At 34.0% G+C, this 14,030-nt stretch overlaps 1 protein-coding gene across 4 annotated transcripts in view; it reads right to left on the bottom strand.

Annotated features, from left to right (window-relative positions):
* SCLT1 (sodium channel and clathrin linker 1) overlaps positions 1 to 14,030 on the bottom strand; it is a 181,189-nt gene that overhangs the window by 166,186 nt on the left and 973 nt on the right. For 3 of the 4 annotated variants that reach the window (XM_032857691.1, XM_032857709.1, XM_032857719.1), the window contains exon 2: positions 4,875 to 4,942. In XM_032857691.1, the coding sequence (XP_032713582.1) occupies positions 4,875 to 4,942 (68 nt within the window). Of the gene's footprint in view, positions 1 to 3,624; positions 3,759 to 4,874; positions 4,943 to 14,030 lie in introns of those variants that run through there. The other variant, XM_032857700.1, reaches the window with a different exon arrangement.

The following is a 14,030-nucleotide window of genomic DNA, read 5'->3' as shown; positions in this document are numbered from 1 at the left end:
TAGGAATCGCACAGTGTTTACTAAATTAAATCCAAACTCCTCAACTTAACCATTTAAGGCACTCTACAAAACCTACTCTTCCTAATGTTATTTTCCATTACTTCTCTTGTATATGTCAAACACAGTATAAAAAATGAAGTATGTTTTACTCCCTAAATACAACTCCCACTTTCTTACCTCCTTTTGTTTCTCATCATGTCAGTGGGTCCATCTGCTATGCTCTCCACTACCCCTTCTTTTAGCTCTCACTGAAGTTCTTTAGAAATCTTACCTACTTTTCAGTACCCATCAGACATGCTACATCCTTCAGGAAACTTTTTCTGATCTCTCCAACTATATTTGATCTCCTTTTTCTCTGATACCCTCATTTGGCTTTAAGGTTAAGATACGAATAATATGCCTTATACCTAGTTATTTAATATTTGTCTCAACTGCTATTTTTATTAGCCTTTAGGTTCCTATGAAATGGTAATTTTATTATATACATTTTCATATCACTAAAGCTTCTGGCTTAGTGCTTTACATAGAGGAGGTACTCAATATGTATTAGTTTAACTGAATTCTATAAAGACACTGCTCTGAAACTATTTTCTAATGATAGTTGTTACAGAAATACTAATTTAAGAGTAAATGACCAATAATCCAAATTATAAAAAATTACATGATTTTAAGATAAACATATTAAATCAAAATATAAGAAAAATAGTTAAAAGAATAAAAACATAGATTCAGCAATCCTTCCCCACTTACTAGTGAAACTTTCAGAATAAAAGACTGCATGACTTAATAATTCAAGATATAGTGGAAAAAATCAAGTTGGGAGAATAAGATTGACAACAACTATAAAAGCACTTATATAGAGGTACGGGGCTGGCTCACTAGTAGAGTGTGTGACTCTTGATCTCAGGGTTCTGGGTTTCATGCCCTATGTTGGGTGTAGAAACACTTAAAAAAAGTAAAATCTTTTTATAAAAGCCAAATATATATATATATATATATATATATTTATACATTTACATATATTTATATTTATATAGTTCAATTGAAATATAATTGACATATGTCATATTAGTTTCAGGTGAACAAGACTAACAATCCTATCCAATAAGCTATGATCACCAAAAAAAAAAGCATTTATAAATATCTTTTATATTTTCTAAAACAAAATTTAAACAAACTATACTAAATAAAAGAAGCATACGAAGCATTTTATATATCTTGAATAACAGATACTCTACAATTAATTTCTATTATTTTGATCCCAAAAGGACTTCCTGAGATGATGATGAGAGTGTATCAAAGAATGTCAATAATATTGGATTATAATTGGGTAGACAAAATTTCTGGATACTTCCTCTGAGGATATTCCTCAGATACTTTCTCTGAGGAAAACAAACACTAAGTATTCTAATCATAATTCTGAATGTTTAATTTTGTGCCCATTACTTTACTCTATATCACTGGCTATGAAATATATTAATTGCATCCTATCTGCCATCCTGTGGAAGAAAATATAGGCTGATTAGCATTTTGTGAAAGTGTTGTTGCACATTTTTGAGTGTTGCAGAAAATCATTTATATATGGAAAGATTGATTTTCATCATTTATCAATGAAGGTCGATGTACAGAAATTGCTAAACTCTTACACTTAGACTCTTTAAAGTGCTAAATCATTTTTTCCCTTTTTTTTTTTTTTTGAGAGTGAGCAAGCACACTTGTGCATGCATGTGACAGGGAAGAGACAAAGAGAGAGGGAGAGAGAATCTTAAGCAAGCTCAGTGCTCAGGATGGAGCCTGACATGGGGCTGGATCTCATGCTCTCAGAGAGCAGTGCCACTTGACGTACTTTTTATTTATACATAAAACACAAAATAATCAAAGAAAGACAACTAAATTTCACAGTAACCCTGAAGGGATCATTCAAGAAACTAGTTATTTAAACCATCTTTGGAAGGTCACATACAATTATAAGAAGTTTTTTATTTTTAAAGATGAACGGGGGTGCTTGGGTGTTATAATAGATTAAGCTTCCAGCTTTTGATATTGGCTCGGGTCATGCTCTCATGTTGTGAGATCGAGCCCTGCATTGGGCTCTGACTCAGCACCGAGTCTACTTAAGACTCTCTCTCCCTCTTCTCTGCCTCTCACCCGGTGCATGCACGCACCCTGTCTCTCTCTCTAAAATTAAATGAATAAAGCTTTAAAATAAAAAGTAAAAGAGGAGTGACTTATTAAAGTATAAAGAACCAAATATATTAAATATACAAGCTATTGCACACACTGGAAAATCTAACTTTCAGTTTAAATCCATACAATTTATGTATCATTATTCTAAATATATCATGTATTTCCCTAAGAAACACTATACAAAAAAACCTTAAGGCAATTCATAAAACTTCCTTTGATCCATGGGAAGCCTAAATGATTATTATATAGTGATAGCACAAATGAATTTTAACTATCACTTACAGCACAGTTTCTACAGAAAATCCAGTTTGAAATTCCAACTTAAAATATAAGAAAAAAATATCAAATTCTGGCAGCTTTATTTTTCTAATATTAGAAAAGTTTCATAAAGTACGTTCATTTAACACAAGTCCTGGCCATTTGCCTAGTGTGAGGAAGAAAGGAATTTCATTGTTATTTTATCCTGAAAAATAGACTAAAAAGCATGAACTGTTTGTATTTCACAAGCTGATCATGACTTTTTCATCTCAACTCTCACTGTACATGGCATATAGAGCTCAAATGATGTTGGGAAATTAGTAGACAGGAATAAAGTAAAGGAAGGATATAATTGCTTCATTCATTCCACAAATATTTATTGAGCATCTATTAATAAGAATTGACACCTGGGAAACACAGCTGAACAAAAAGGCCAAATAAAGTTTATGAAGGATTTCTGTTGCTAGCAGCAATCACTAAAGTTAGTAAGAAGAGATCTCAGCCAGTGCTCCTGGGTTTCACATAACCTTTAATAATGGTTTCCTCCTACTTCTATGTCTACAAACAGAAAAAAAAGTAAAAATACTATAAAAAGAAAAACACAATTTAAAAAATTCCTCTTGACAGTTTTTTAATTTTTTTTCATTATTTTCTTTTTTCTTTCTTTTTTTTTTTTTTTTTCAAATTTTTTCACTTTTTCCAGTATTTTTTCATAAACCAGTATAACATTTCCGGGGTGAAGAACTGAAGAATGCACTATATATGGCCAACGATATGGACCATAATGCTAGATAGCAGATTAATCTCTTTCTCATATTCTCATATCACCTCTTTTTTCATCATTGCAAAATATGCAGTGGAAGGCAAGGGGATTGGTATTTTGAGACAGCAATACCAAAGACAGTCTCTTCTGAAGAGACAGTGAACTTCAGAACACTCTTAGGCAGTAACAATATATTACTACCAAAAATAAGAGCTAGGAATCAAGATTTGATTGTATGACTATAATAGCATCTGTAAAAGAAGAATATGTACCTTTAGAGAATTCAAGGAGCTGTAATTTCACAGGAGTGTACACTATTAAATAAGAGAAGACTTGACCTTACTTGGTATGTTACCTTGAGGCTTTAATTAATTAATCACAATGTACAAGGCAAGTGCATCTAAAGGTCTACATACAATCACTGCTTTATCTGGTAAAACCATCTTTCATAAGTCAGCCATGTACAGTAGGTATGATATAAAACCGTGCCAAGAGATCTTCTCAGGCTTTAAAATCACTCTTTTGTTTGAATCCTCCTTTTAGACATATTCTATAAGACATTAAGCAGAAGAAAAAGAACCTAAGAATCTGAACAAAATTTAGAGGCTCCTGTATTACAATTCTCTATCATCTAAATGATAACAGTTCTTAGTTAAGCATAACTAACAAAATAATGTAAGAAAAACAATAACATGATTAACATAGTGGATGGATAATTTTAAGACCCCCTGGACGCAGTCTGGTCTTTGTAAATAAAAATTGAGCAGCAGGCTAAATGTTGAGAATACACTAAAGAAAGTATAAGTATAGTCAAGTCAACAAGATAAACCATTACTTTTTAAACAACTTTTCTTAATACCTTAAAAACAATTCTATTTTTAAGAGAGAGGGCACATGAGTGGGGTGGGAGTGGTAGTGGTGGAGTAGAGGGAGAGGAAGAGAGAGAATCCCAAGCAGGCTCCAGGCTCAGCACCGAGCAATGGAGGGCTCTATCTCACAACACTGAAATCGTGACCTGAGCCAAAATCAAAAGTCGGACACTTAACCAACGAACTACCCAGGCGCCGCAAAACAATGTTTTGGTTACAAGATTCACTGATGTCAAGATCAAAACACATCCTTATTAATTCAGTAGGCTGCTGTCACTAATATAGGAGCTACTGTTTTTCTTTTAATATTGTGTAACTCAGAGTCCACCAATAAACATATCTCATTGTTCAAAAAATTTTTAACAGAACATTTAAAAAAGAACATGCACCCAAGGAAAGAAGTATTAAAAACAATGCTGTATATTGTTTACTGTTTTGATTTAGTTTTTGCTTGCCATAATTTATGAGAATTGCATGTTAAAGCTTACTATGAAATGTATCCTAAGAAAATATTTCATTTCAAAACGTCAATGAATTCTCATTTTAGAACTCAGATATTTTAACATCATACATAATACCTAACCTCCAATTCAGAAAAAAAGGCAATTTCTATGGCCAAAGAACTACTTTTATTAAGCAAAAACAAGCATTTCCCTATACAAATCCCAGTTGTAAGTAAATTTCAAAGTGCTATAGGCAACTTCACATGAGAATAATCCTAAGTAGAATTTATTTACATAAACATATTTACAACCAAATCTGAACCTTGTTTTTTAGACCTTAACTAATTTACATACCTGCACCAATGAACATTTGGAAAAATTTTCCATTTGATATCGTCTAAGAACTTCATTTAGTCGGTGATCTGAAACAAAGGGAAAAAAAAAACCACTCTGTAGTTCACTGGCTAATGCTCAATATTTAAAAACTACAAACAAGATAGTTATTATCTGACATATCCAATGCAAAACTGCTAGTCTTCACTGCTTCTCAAAATGAATCATCAATTTCAACACATTTTTTTTTTAATTTAAGGGCCCTTCTATACACCTAGGTCAACTACCTACTGCTAGTGGGAAAAGAATAGCTGCAAAGAACTAATTGTTCTGATTTCTTACATTTTAATTCTCAAATTCTTCCTGGTTTACTCTTCAGGCTAGCAGAAGGAAAAAAATACTCCATTTTTTTTTTTTTCCAAATTCCTGCTACTGGAAGTGAAAAGAACTGAAAAGATAAGCTATAGTCATATTTTTCCAATAGTGAAAATTGGCTAAAATTCTGTTCCAGAACAAACAAATACAGAAGAGAAACAGCAGGACAAAGATTCTGAATTATACAGGAGTAAGAGATAATAAAAATGAAGGACTGGAATAAAGTCAAGTGCTCTCAGTAAGCACAAGGTGCTTAATATTTCTATTCACATCAAGAAAGCATAGAACAGAGTGAATGTAGAAAAATTATTTCAAGATCACATGGATTGCTTAAAACTGAAAATTTGCTAGCAATAGAGTAAACCTCAACTTTCAAAAGGACTGAAAGCCAAAGAGGGCATGGTTACCTGACAGTAGCGCAATTAAGCTAGAATAAAAAACCAAAAAGGGAAAATTTTAATACATTTTGAAGTTCAAAAATTACTTTTTAATAACCCATGGGTCACAGGAGGAATTACAAAACAAATTTGGATGTAATTTGAATTGACTGATAGTGAAAATGTAATACCTGAAAACTTGCTAAAAAAAGTCTATAGCTTTAATTGCTTATATTAGAAAAGAAGGTTTATAGTCAATGAAATATAGGTCCATCCCAAAAAGTTAGAAGAAAAGCAAATTAAACCCAAAGATCAAGTGAAGGAAATAATAAAGTCCACCCCCAAAGAAATTCAAAATAAACATACAAAAAAGATCAACAAATACAATCATCTCAAAAGTTACAGTAAAAGCATCTGATGATATTTAAGATATATTCATGATAAAGCCTCAGGAATGTAAGAACAGAAGTTAATTTCCTTGATATAACAACTGATTTCTACAGAAATGCACACCAGACATCATACTAAGGATGAGTACGTTGAAAACTTTCCCCGGAAATTGGGAATGACAAATTGGGAAGGACGAATTCTCTTGCCATTTAATCAAACTATACTGGAGGTCTAAGTTTATGCAATAAGGCAAATAAGAAATAAAAGGTATAAAGACTGAAAAGAAAAAAAAAATTATCCAGTACCCATAGTTAATCGTGTATAGGTAAATCCCAGAGAACACAAAGATAAATTCTTAGAATAATGACCTTCAGCATGGTTGTTGGAGATAAGGCCAATATACAAAAACTAATTATATTACTATATATTTGCAACAAAGTTACAATAAAAGATGTCATTTACAATACCATACTAAAAAAACAATGTCTAGGAATAAATCTAAAAGATTTAAACAAAAGAGCAAGACTGTGTATAGAAAACTATGAAACAATAAGGAGAGAAATTAAAGACTAAATAAGTGGACAGAGATACTCATGGTTTACAGGAGTTAGTATTGTGAAGATAGCAGTTCTCCCCAAGGTGATCTACAAATAGCCTGACTGCAATCTCAGTTAACATTCCAAAAGATGATATTGCAAAAACTTAAAAGGTGATTCTAAAATATAGGTGGAAACATGACAAGAAAAGCTAAGGCATTCTTGCAAAAGTAGAATGGGGGAGGACTTGCTTTACCAGATATCAAGGTTTATCACAAAGTTACAGTCATTTAGAAAGTGTGATACCTGTATAAAAAATAAACAAATTTAACCAATGGAAGAGAATAAAGAATACAAAGATAAATTCACATTCACTTAGAATACCTGAATTATTCACTTAAAACAACTGAATTATGATTGAAGGGGCACTGCAAAGCACTGTGAAGTAAATAATCTTTTTATATTCCACGTATCAGTAAGATCATATGATAATTGTCTTTCTCTGATTGACTGATATGTGGAATTAGAGAAACAAGGCAGAGGATCTTAGGGGAAGAGAGCAAAAAACGAAACAAGACAAAAGAGAGGGAAACAAACCATAAGAGACTATCTCAGGACACCAAACTGAGGGTTGCTGGAGTGGAGGTGGGTGGGAGGAATGGCGCGTTGGGTGATGGACATTGGGAAGGGTATGTGCTATGGTGAGCGCTGTGAATTGTGCAAAACTGATGAATCACAGACCTATATCCCTGAAACAAATAATGTATGTTAATTTAAAAAATGAAAAAAAAATCTTTTTAAAATTGGTTCCGGGTCAACTGGATATCCTCATAAAAAATAAAACATTATCCATAAAAATCAATTCTAGGTGAAATGAAGATCTAATTGTGAATGCCAAAACAAATTCTAGACAAGTATAGAATATTTTTATATATCTTAGGGTAGGGAAAGATTTTTTAATCAGAGCACAAAAAGCACTAACCACAGTGAAAAAAACCATGATAAGCTGAACCACATTAAAATTAAGAACTTCTGTTCAACAAAGAGACTTAACAAGACACAAACATGGAGAATGTATTCTAACACATGTAACAGAAAAGGGCTTGTATCTAGAATATTCAAAAAACTATCAATTAAAAGGCAGATAAGCCTATAGATTGCGGTAAGACATGAATGGGCACCTTCAATGAAGATTACCCAGGGAGCTAATAAACATAGAAAAGCTGCTCAACTTCATTAGACATCAGGAAAATACAAATTAAAATTACAATAAAGAGCTAAAATTATAGAACATGTTAGTGACAATGTAAAATAATGAAAACTCTCAACTGCTGGTGAGAACATAAATTAGTGCAACTTTAAAATTACGCATATACATAATTCCTAAAAATATTCTTTCCCCACTCATGCTCCTTCTCAAATAAATAAATAAAATCTAAGAAAAAAAAAATCAATTGTGGATTACTGAAGGAAACACATTCAATCCTCAGAGGTTGACTTTAATAAGGAGAAAATTCTAACTTAAGTCTCCTATTTCTTTCATTCATTCATCCAAAATATTTAAATCTAAATCTTTCCTTATCCTGAGATCATAAAGACACCCTCTTAAATTTTTTTCTGAAAGTTTAAATATAATTTATTTCTTCAATCAACCTGCAGATGATATTTCTATATATGTGGAAAGGTATCTTTATTATTTCTTCCTTCCTATTTGGATAGCCAATTATCCTAGCACCATTTGCTAAATACATTTTCCCCACTGATTTGTACTGCTGTTCTTTCAGATAACAAGTTTCATGTATATGTCTTTTCTGTGTTAATTTATTCCACTGATCTATGTATATATCAATCTGACAATCTAATATTGATTTAATAATCAAATTTTTAAGTCTTAATAACCAGCCAGTAAAATTTCCCACCTTGATATTCTTTAAAACTCTCTCGGCTATTCTTAGCTCTTCCACTAGATTTTTATTTTTTTATTTTTGAGAGAGTGAGAGTGAGCTAGTGGGGGTAAGGAGAAGTAGTAGAGGGAGAGAATCTTATGCAGGCTTCACACCCAGTACAAAGCCCGACGTGAGGCTTGATCTCACAGTCCCAAGATCATGACCTAAGCTGAAATCACGAGTTGAATGCCTAACCAAATGAACCACCCAGGCACCCCTCTTCGGCTAGATTTTAGAATCATGTTGTCAAAACTAAGTTTGAGAATGCATAAGTCTAACCATTAATCAAGAACTGACATATTTAATATATTGAGTATTCTAATCCACAAATTTGATATGTTAATGATTTCTCCATTAACCTAGGTCTTTATTGTATTCAATAATTTTTTTTAAAGATTTTATTTATTTATTTGACAGGAAGAAATCACAATTAGGCAGAGAGGTAGGCAGAGAGAGGGGAAGCAGGCTCCCCACTGAGCAGAGAGCCTGATGCGGTACTCGATCCCAGCACTCGATCCCAGGACCCTGGGATCATGACCTGAGCCAAAGGCAGAGGCTTAACCCACTGAGCCACCCAGGAACCCCTTTTATGTAGGATTTTTAGTTTGTATATACATAAGTGAAACAGGCCTATAATTTTTTTTTTTTTTCTTACAAGTCTCTTTGTTGGATATAAGTTAAGAATACAGACACTGGAACTAGACAGTCTCAGTTCAAATCTCAGCTCAGTCAGTCTTTAGTGAGCTTGTGGTGGTACTTACCCAAAGCATTGAGTTTTTTAATCTATGGCTATTGAACAGTTGGGTGTGATAACTATTAAGGAAAATTAAACAACTGATCAAGGGATGAAGTATTACTGAGTGTGTGCTACATAAAAAAGCAGTATAATCATATCAAGATTACCGACAAAAGAGGGGCATCTTGGTGGCTCAGTCAGTTAAGCGACTGCCTTCAGCTCAGGTCATGATCCCAGGGTCCTGGGACTGAGCCCTGCATCCGGCTCTCTGCTCAGTGGATCCCCTCTGTGATCTCTTTCACTTTCACTCTCAAATAAATAAATAAAATCTTAAAAAAAAAAAAAAAAAGGATTACTGGCAAAAGAGCAGATGAACTAATGGGCAACGGTTACAGTAAAGAAAGTAGTAAAAACAGGAGTGCCTGGGTGGCTCAGTTGGTTGAGTTGGTTTCAATTCAGGTCATGACCTCAGGGTTGTCCAACAGAGCCGGATGTCAGGCTCTGTGCTCAGTGGGGTTATGTGCTTGAGAATCTCTCCCTTTGCCCCCCCCCAAATTGTGCACACACTCTCCCCCCAACCCCTCAATGAATAAATAAATCTTTTAAAAAAGAGAAAGTAGTGAATATAAGCTGGGAAAGAATTAAGGAAATAGAGGAAAATGAAGAGTTCAAAGAATATAAGTCTTTTTTTTTTTAATTATTTTTATTAACATATAATGTATTATTTGCCCCAGGAGTACAGGTCTGTAAATCATCAGGCTCACACATTTCACAGCATTCACCATAGCACATACCCTCCCCAATGTCCATAACCCAATCAGAATAGAAGTCTTGATGAAGCCAAAGAAGTTACAGTGGGAGCAAGAAACCTGTGTTTAAAATTTCAAAAGCAGGGTAACTTGAATAGATTTCTGCTTATGTCCAACATGAAGTAATAAGGACCACCTTCCCATTCAATACAACCAAAAGCAAATAAATGAAATAATGGTTTGCAAGATACTAGACAATAGACAGTGATAATGAGAGATGCAAAACAAATGAGGTAAACCCTATGACTGCTCCACCTTAATGACTGGAGAGTCTAGGCCCTGGCACAAAGAGGGAAAATGCAGGCCTCAGAGATCAGAAGCTTCTCTCAGTTAAGGAAGTGGAGACCAAGTGAACAAGAATTGGCAAGACAAAGTATGAAAGAGAAAGTTACAGAGAGAGAGAACTCTGGATATATGAAATCTGTGGTGGGTCTCTGTTTATAACAGTTTACAAGAACAATAATAAAACCCCCAAAAAACAAAAACAACAGTACACAACGGACTATTGACTAGCTCTTTATCTATTAAAGAAATTAAATTTCTAGTTTAAAATATTCCCACAAAGAAAACTCCAAGTCCAATTGACTTTACTGGTAAATTCTACCAAACATTTAAGAAAGAAATAATGTCAATTCTACATAAACTTTCCCAGAAAATTGAAGAAAACAAAATATTTTTCAACAAAATCTACAAGGGGAGCATTGCCCAATGCCAAAACCAGGCAAAGAGATTAGAAGGGGAACAAAGGACTTATGAACAGAGAAAATGAAAATTTTAAATAAACTTTTAAAAAATCAAATCTAACAATATATAAAAAGGATAATACATGAATAAGAGAAGCTTACCCCAAAAAGAGAGGTAAGGCAGGCTTAAAATATGAAAATTAATCAATTTAAGACACCCTATTAACAAACTAAAAATGGAAAAAAAAATCTGATCCTCTCAATAAATGCAAAAAAAGCATTTGAAAAAAAAATCAACATCTATTCTGATAAACTCTCGGAAAACTAGGCATAGAAAGGAATATTCTCAACCTTTTAAAAACATCTACAAAAAGTCTACAGTTAGTATCATACTTAATTTTGAAAGATAGAGGTTTGTACCCTAAGATTAGGAAAAAGACAAGGATGTCCACTCCAACCACTCATGTTCAACACTGTACTGGAAGTTCTAGCCAGTACAATAAACCAAAAAATGAAATGAAAGACATCTAAATTGTAAAGGAGGAACTAAAACTGTTAAGAGATTAAAAGATTGTCTATGCAGAAAATTTAATGAACTCTAAAAACAACCTATTAGAATAAGTGAGTTTAAAAAGCTTGCCGGGTATAATATACCAAAAAAAGAGATATAGTTCTATATATTAGATAACATATATATAACATATATAGTTCTATATATTAATGATAAATCAGATGCCAAAGTAAAAGAATAATACTATTTACAACAGTATCAAAAAAACAGAATACATAGGGATCAATCTGATAAAAGATGTGCAAAACCTATATATGAAAAACTACAAAATACTGCTGAGAGAAATAAAAGAATAGATACATCAATGGAGAGAATATACCTTTTCATTGATAAGAGGACTCAATATCATTTGATATTAATTCTATACATATTGATCAACAGATTCAAAGCAATGCCTCTCAAAATCTCAACATCTAATTGAAGAAATTGACAAGCTGATTCTAAAATTCATATGGAAGTGTAAAGCACATAGGACAGTCAAAATAACTGAAAAAGGACACATTTGAAAGGCTAACATCATCTGATTCTATGACTTACTACAAAGCTGCAATAATCAAAATACTGGAATACTGGTGCTCAAACAGATAAACAAATCAATGGAACAGAACAGAGTCCAGGAATGGATGAACACAAATAAGGCCAAATGATCTTATTTAAATATTTTATTTATTTATTTATTTGACACAGAGAGAGAGAGAGCGCGAGCGAGGATGCAAGCACAAGCAGGGGTAGGCTCCCTGCTAAGTGGGGAGCCTGATGAGGGGCTTAATCCCAACACTCTGAGATCATGACCTGAGCTGAAGCCAGACACTTAATGGACTGAGCCACCCAAGGGTCCCAAGGACAAACGATTTTTGCAAAGGTGCAATGGTAATCGATGAGAGAAAGGATAATCTTTTCAATTGCATTTATATGCAAAAAAGTGAGCTTTGACCCTTATCTTGCACCTTATACACAATCTAAGTGGATCATAAATCTAAATGTAAAACCCCAAATTATGATATTTCTAGAATAAAATATAGAAAATCTTTGCAGCCGTTGATTAAGCAAAGATTTCTTAGATATGACATCCATAAAAGAACAAATTGAGAACCTCATCAAAATTAAAAACTTTTGGGCACCTGGGTGGCTCAGTTGGTTAAGCAACTGCCTTCAGCTCAGGTCATGATCCTGTACTCCTGGGATCGAGTCCCGCATTGGGCTCCCTGCTCAGCAAGGAGTCTGCTTCTCCTTCTGACCTTCTTCCCTCCCCTCTCATGCTGTCTCTGTCAAATAAATAAATACAATCTTTTAAAAAAATTAAAAACTTTTGCTCTGTGAAGAACACTTCACGGAGAATGAAAAGAAAAAATAAGTTCATCTACACTTCCCAAATCCCCACTACAAGAATGACTTTTTCATTCCTTAGCTTGATAAGTAAGTATTTCTTTGAACAGTTCTCTAAGGACTATCAGATTTCCCTTCTCAGAGGGAGGTGGGAGAACGGTGTCCTGAAAATGTGTTAGGAGTTTACTAGAAGCATGGTCAGGTTTGGAATTGCCTGTAGTTACTTGTAAAGCTAATGCTTTATCACAGGGGTTGCCAGTTGAGAAACACCAAATCCAAATGGAACAAATGAAAAGAGGCAATCAAGATCAAGAAGTCAGTATAGAGAAGGTTAAAATAGGTGGGAGAACGTCAAGCCATCTATATTTACCACAGCTGGTGTCAAGGTGTTTTGCCTACTAGGGTAACCCACTCAACTGTAACTGGCACACTGGGTTCAGTTAAAAGGAAAAAATGGCTGGCTCATTCCTCCAAAACTCAGTTTGAGTGACTCAGGTACCCTCCCCACCCCAGCCAAACTCATCACCAAACTGTTCTCTCCCACCACGCAAGATGGTGGCCAGCCAGTCTTCCTTACAAGGTGGCAGATATTCCCACTTCAAACTTGAGAAATAATGCTAATGTTATAGTATCATTATAGTGCATCAATAATTTTAGATAACATATATATAGTGTACTTAATATGTACTAGAAACCATGCTTTATTTATATCATCTCATTTAATCCTTACAACCCCATGAGGGTTATTGTGCTATTCTTTCCATTTTACAAACAAGAAAACTGAGGCACAGAGGAGCTAAGTAACTTGTGGAAGGTCAAAGACCTGAAAAGAGATAAAGCCAGGATACGAACCTCGACAGACTGAATTGAGAAGCTGAGTTCTTAACCACTGGTTTCTAAAGCTTCCAAAATGGCACTTAGCACTTTTTTCCCACCTTCCCTGCTGTTTAAAGCAAAAACCTCAGTTGCCCTCTACCTTATTCTCTCAAATTCCCTAATCTCCAATCTCACGGTACTACCTTAGTTCACTTCTTACCAGTATGCCAAATCACCTAACTGCACTCTGCTACAATGCATATTACTCTTAACAGCCATACCAGGCTTTCCAAATCACAATTTGATCACGCTACTCTCAAGTGAATTCCTTTCAGTGGTTCGGATAACCTGTACAATGGTCCAAACTCCACATACAGCAGACAAGGCCCTTCACTATCCAGCCCCATTCATCCCTTTCAGCTCCACCTGGTATTTGCCTATATAAACCACATTCCATATAAGTCAACGTTCTCGCAAGTCTTAAACAAACATATTCCTAATCCCCTCAACGCTGAATATACTATTCTATTTGGGATATCTACACAGTTCTTTATCTAGTAAATTCATATTATGACTTCAAGTTTCAGGCCAAATGGCACCTTCCTTGACCAC

Source organism: Lontra canadensis, unplaced genomic scaffold (assembly GCF_010015895.1).
Source record: "Lontra canadensis isolate GAN:19392208 unplaced genomic scaffold, GSC_riverotter_1.0 scaffold1, whole genome shotgun sequence".
In the NCBI taxonomy this organism is placed as follows: domain Eukaryota; kingdom Metazoa; phylum Chordata; class Mammalia; order Carnivora; family Mustelidae; genus Lontra; species Lontra canadensis.
This window is presented reverse-complemented; position numbering and strand designations above follow the sequence as displayed.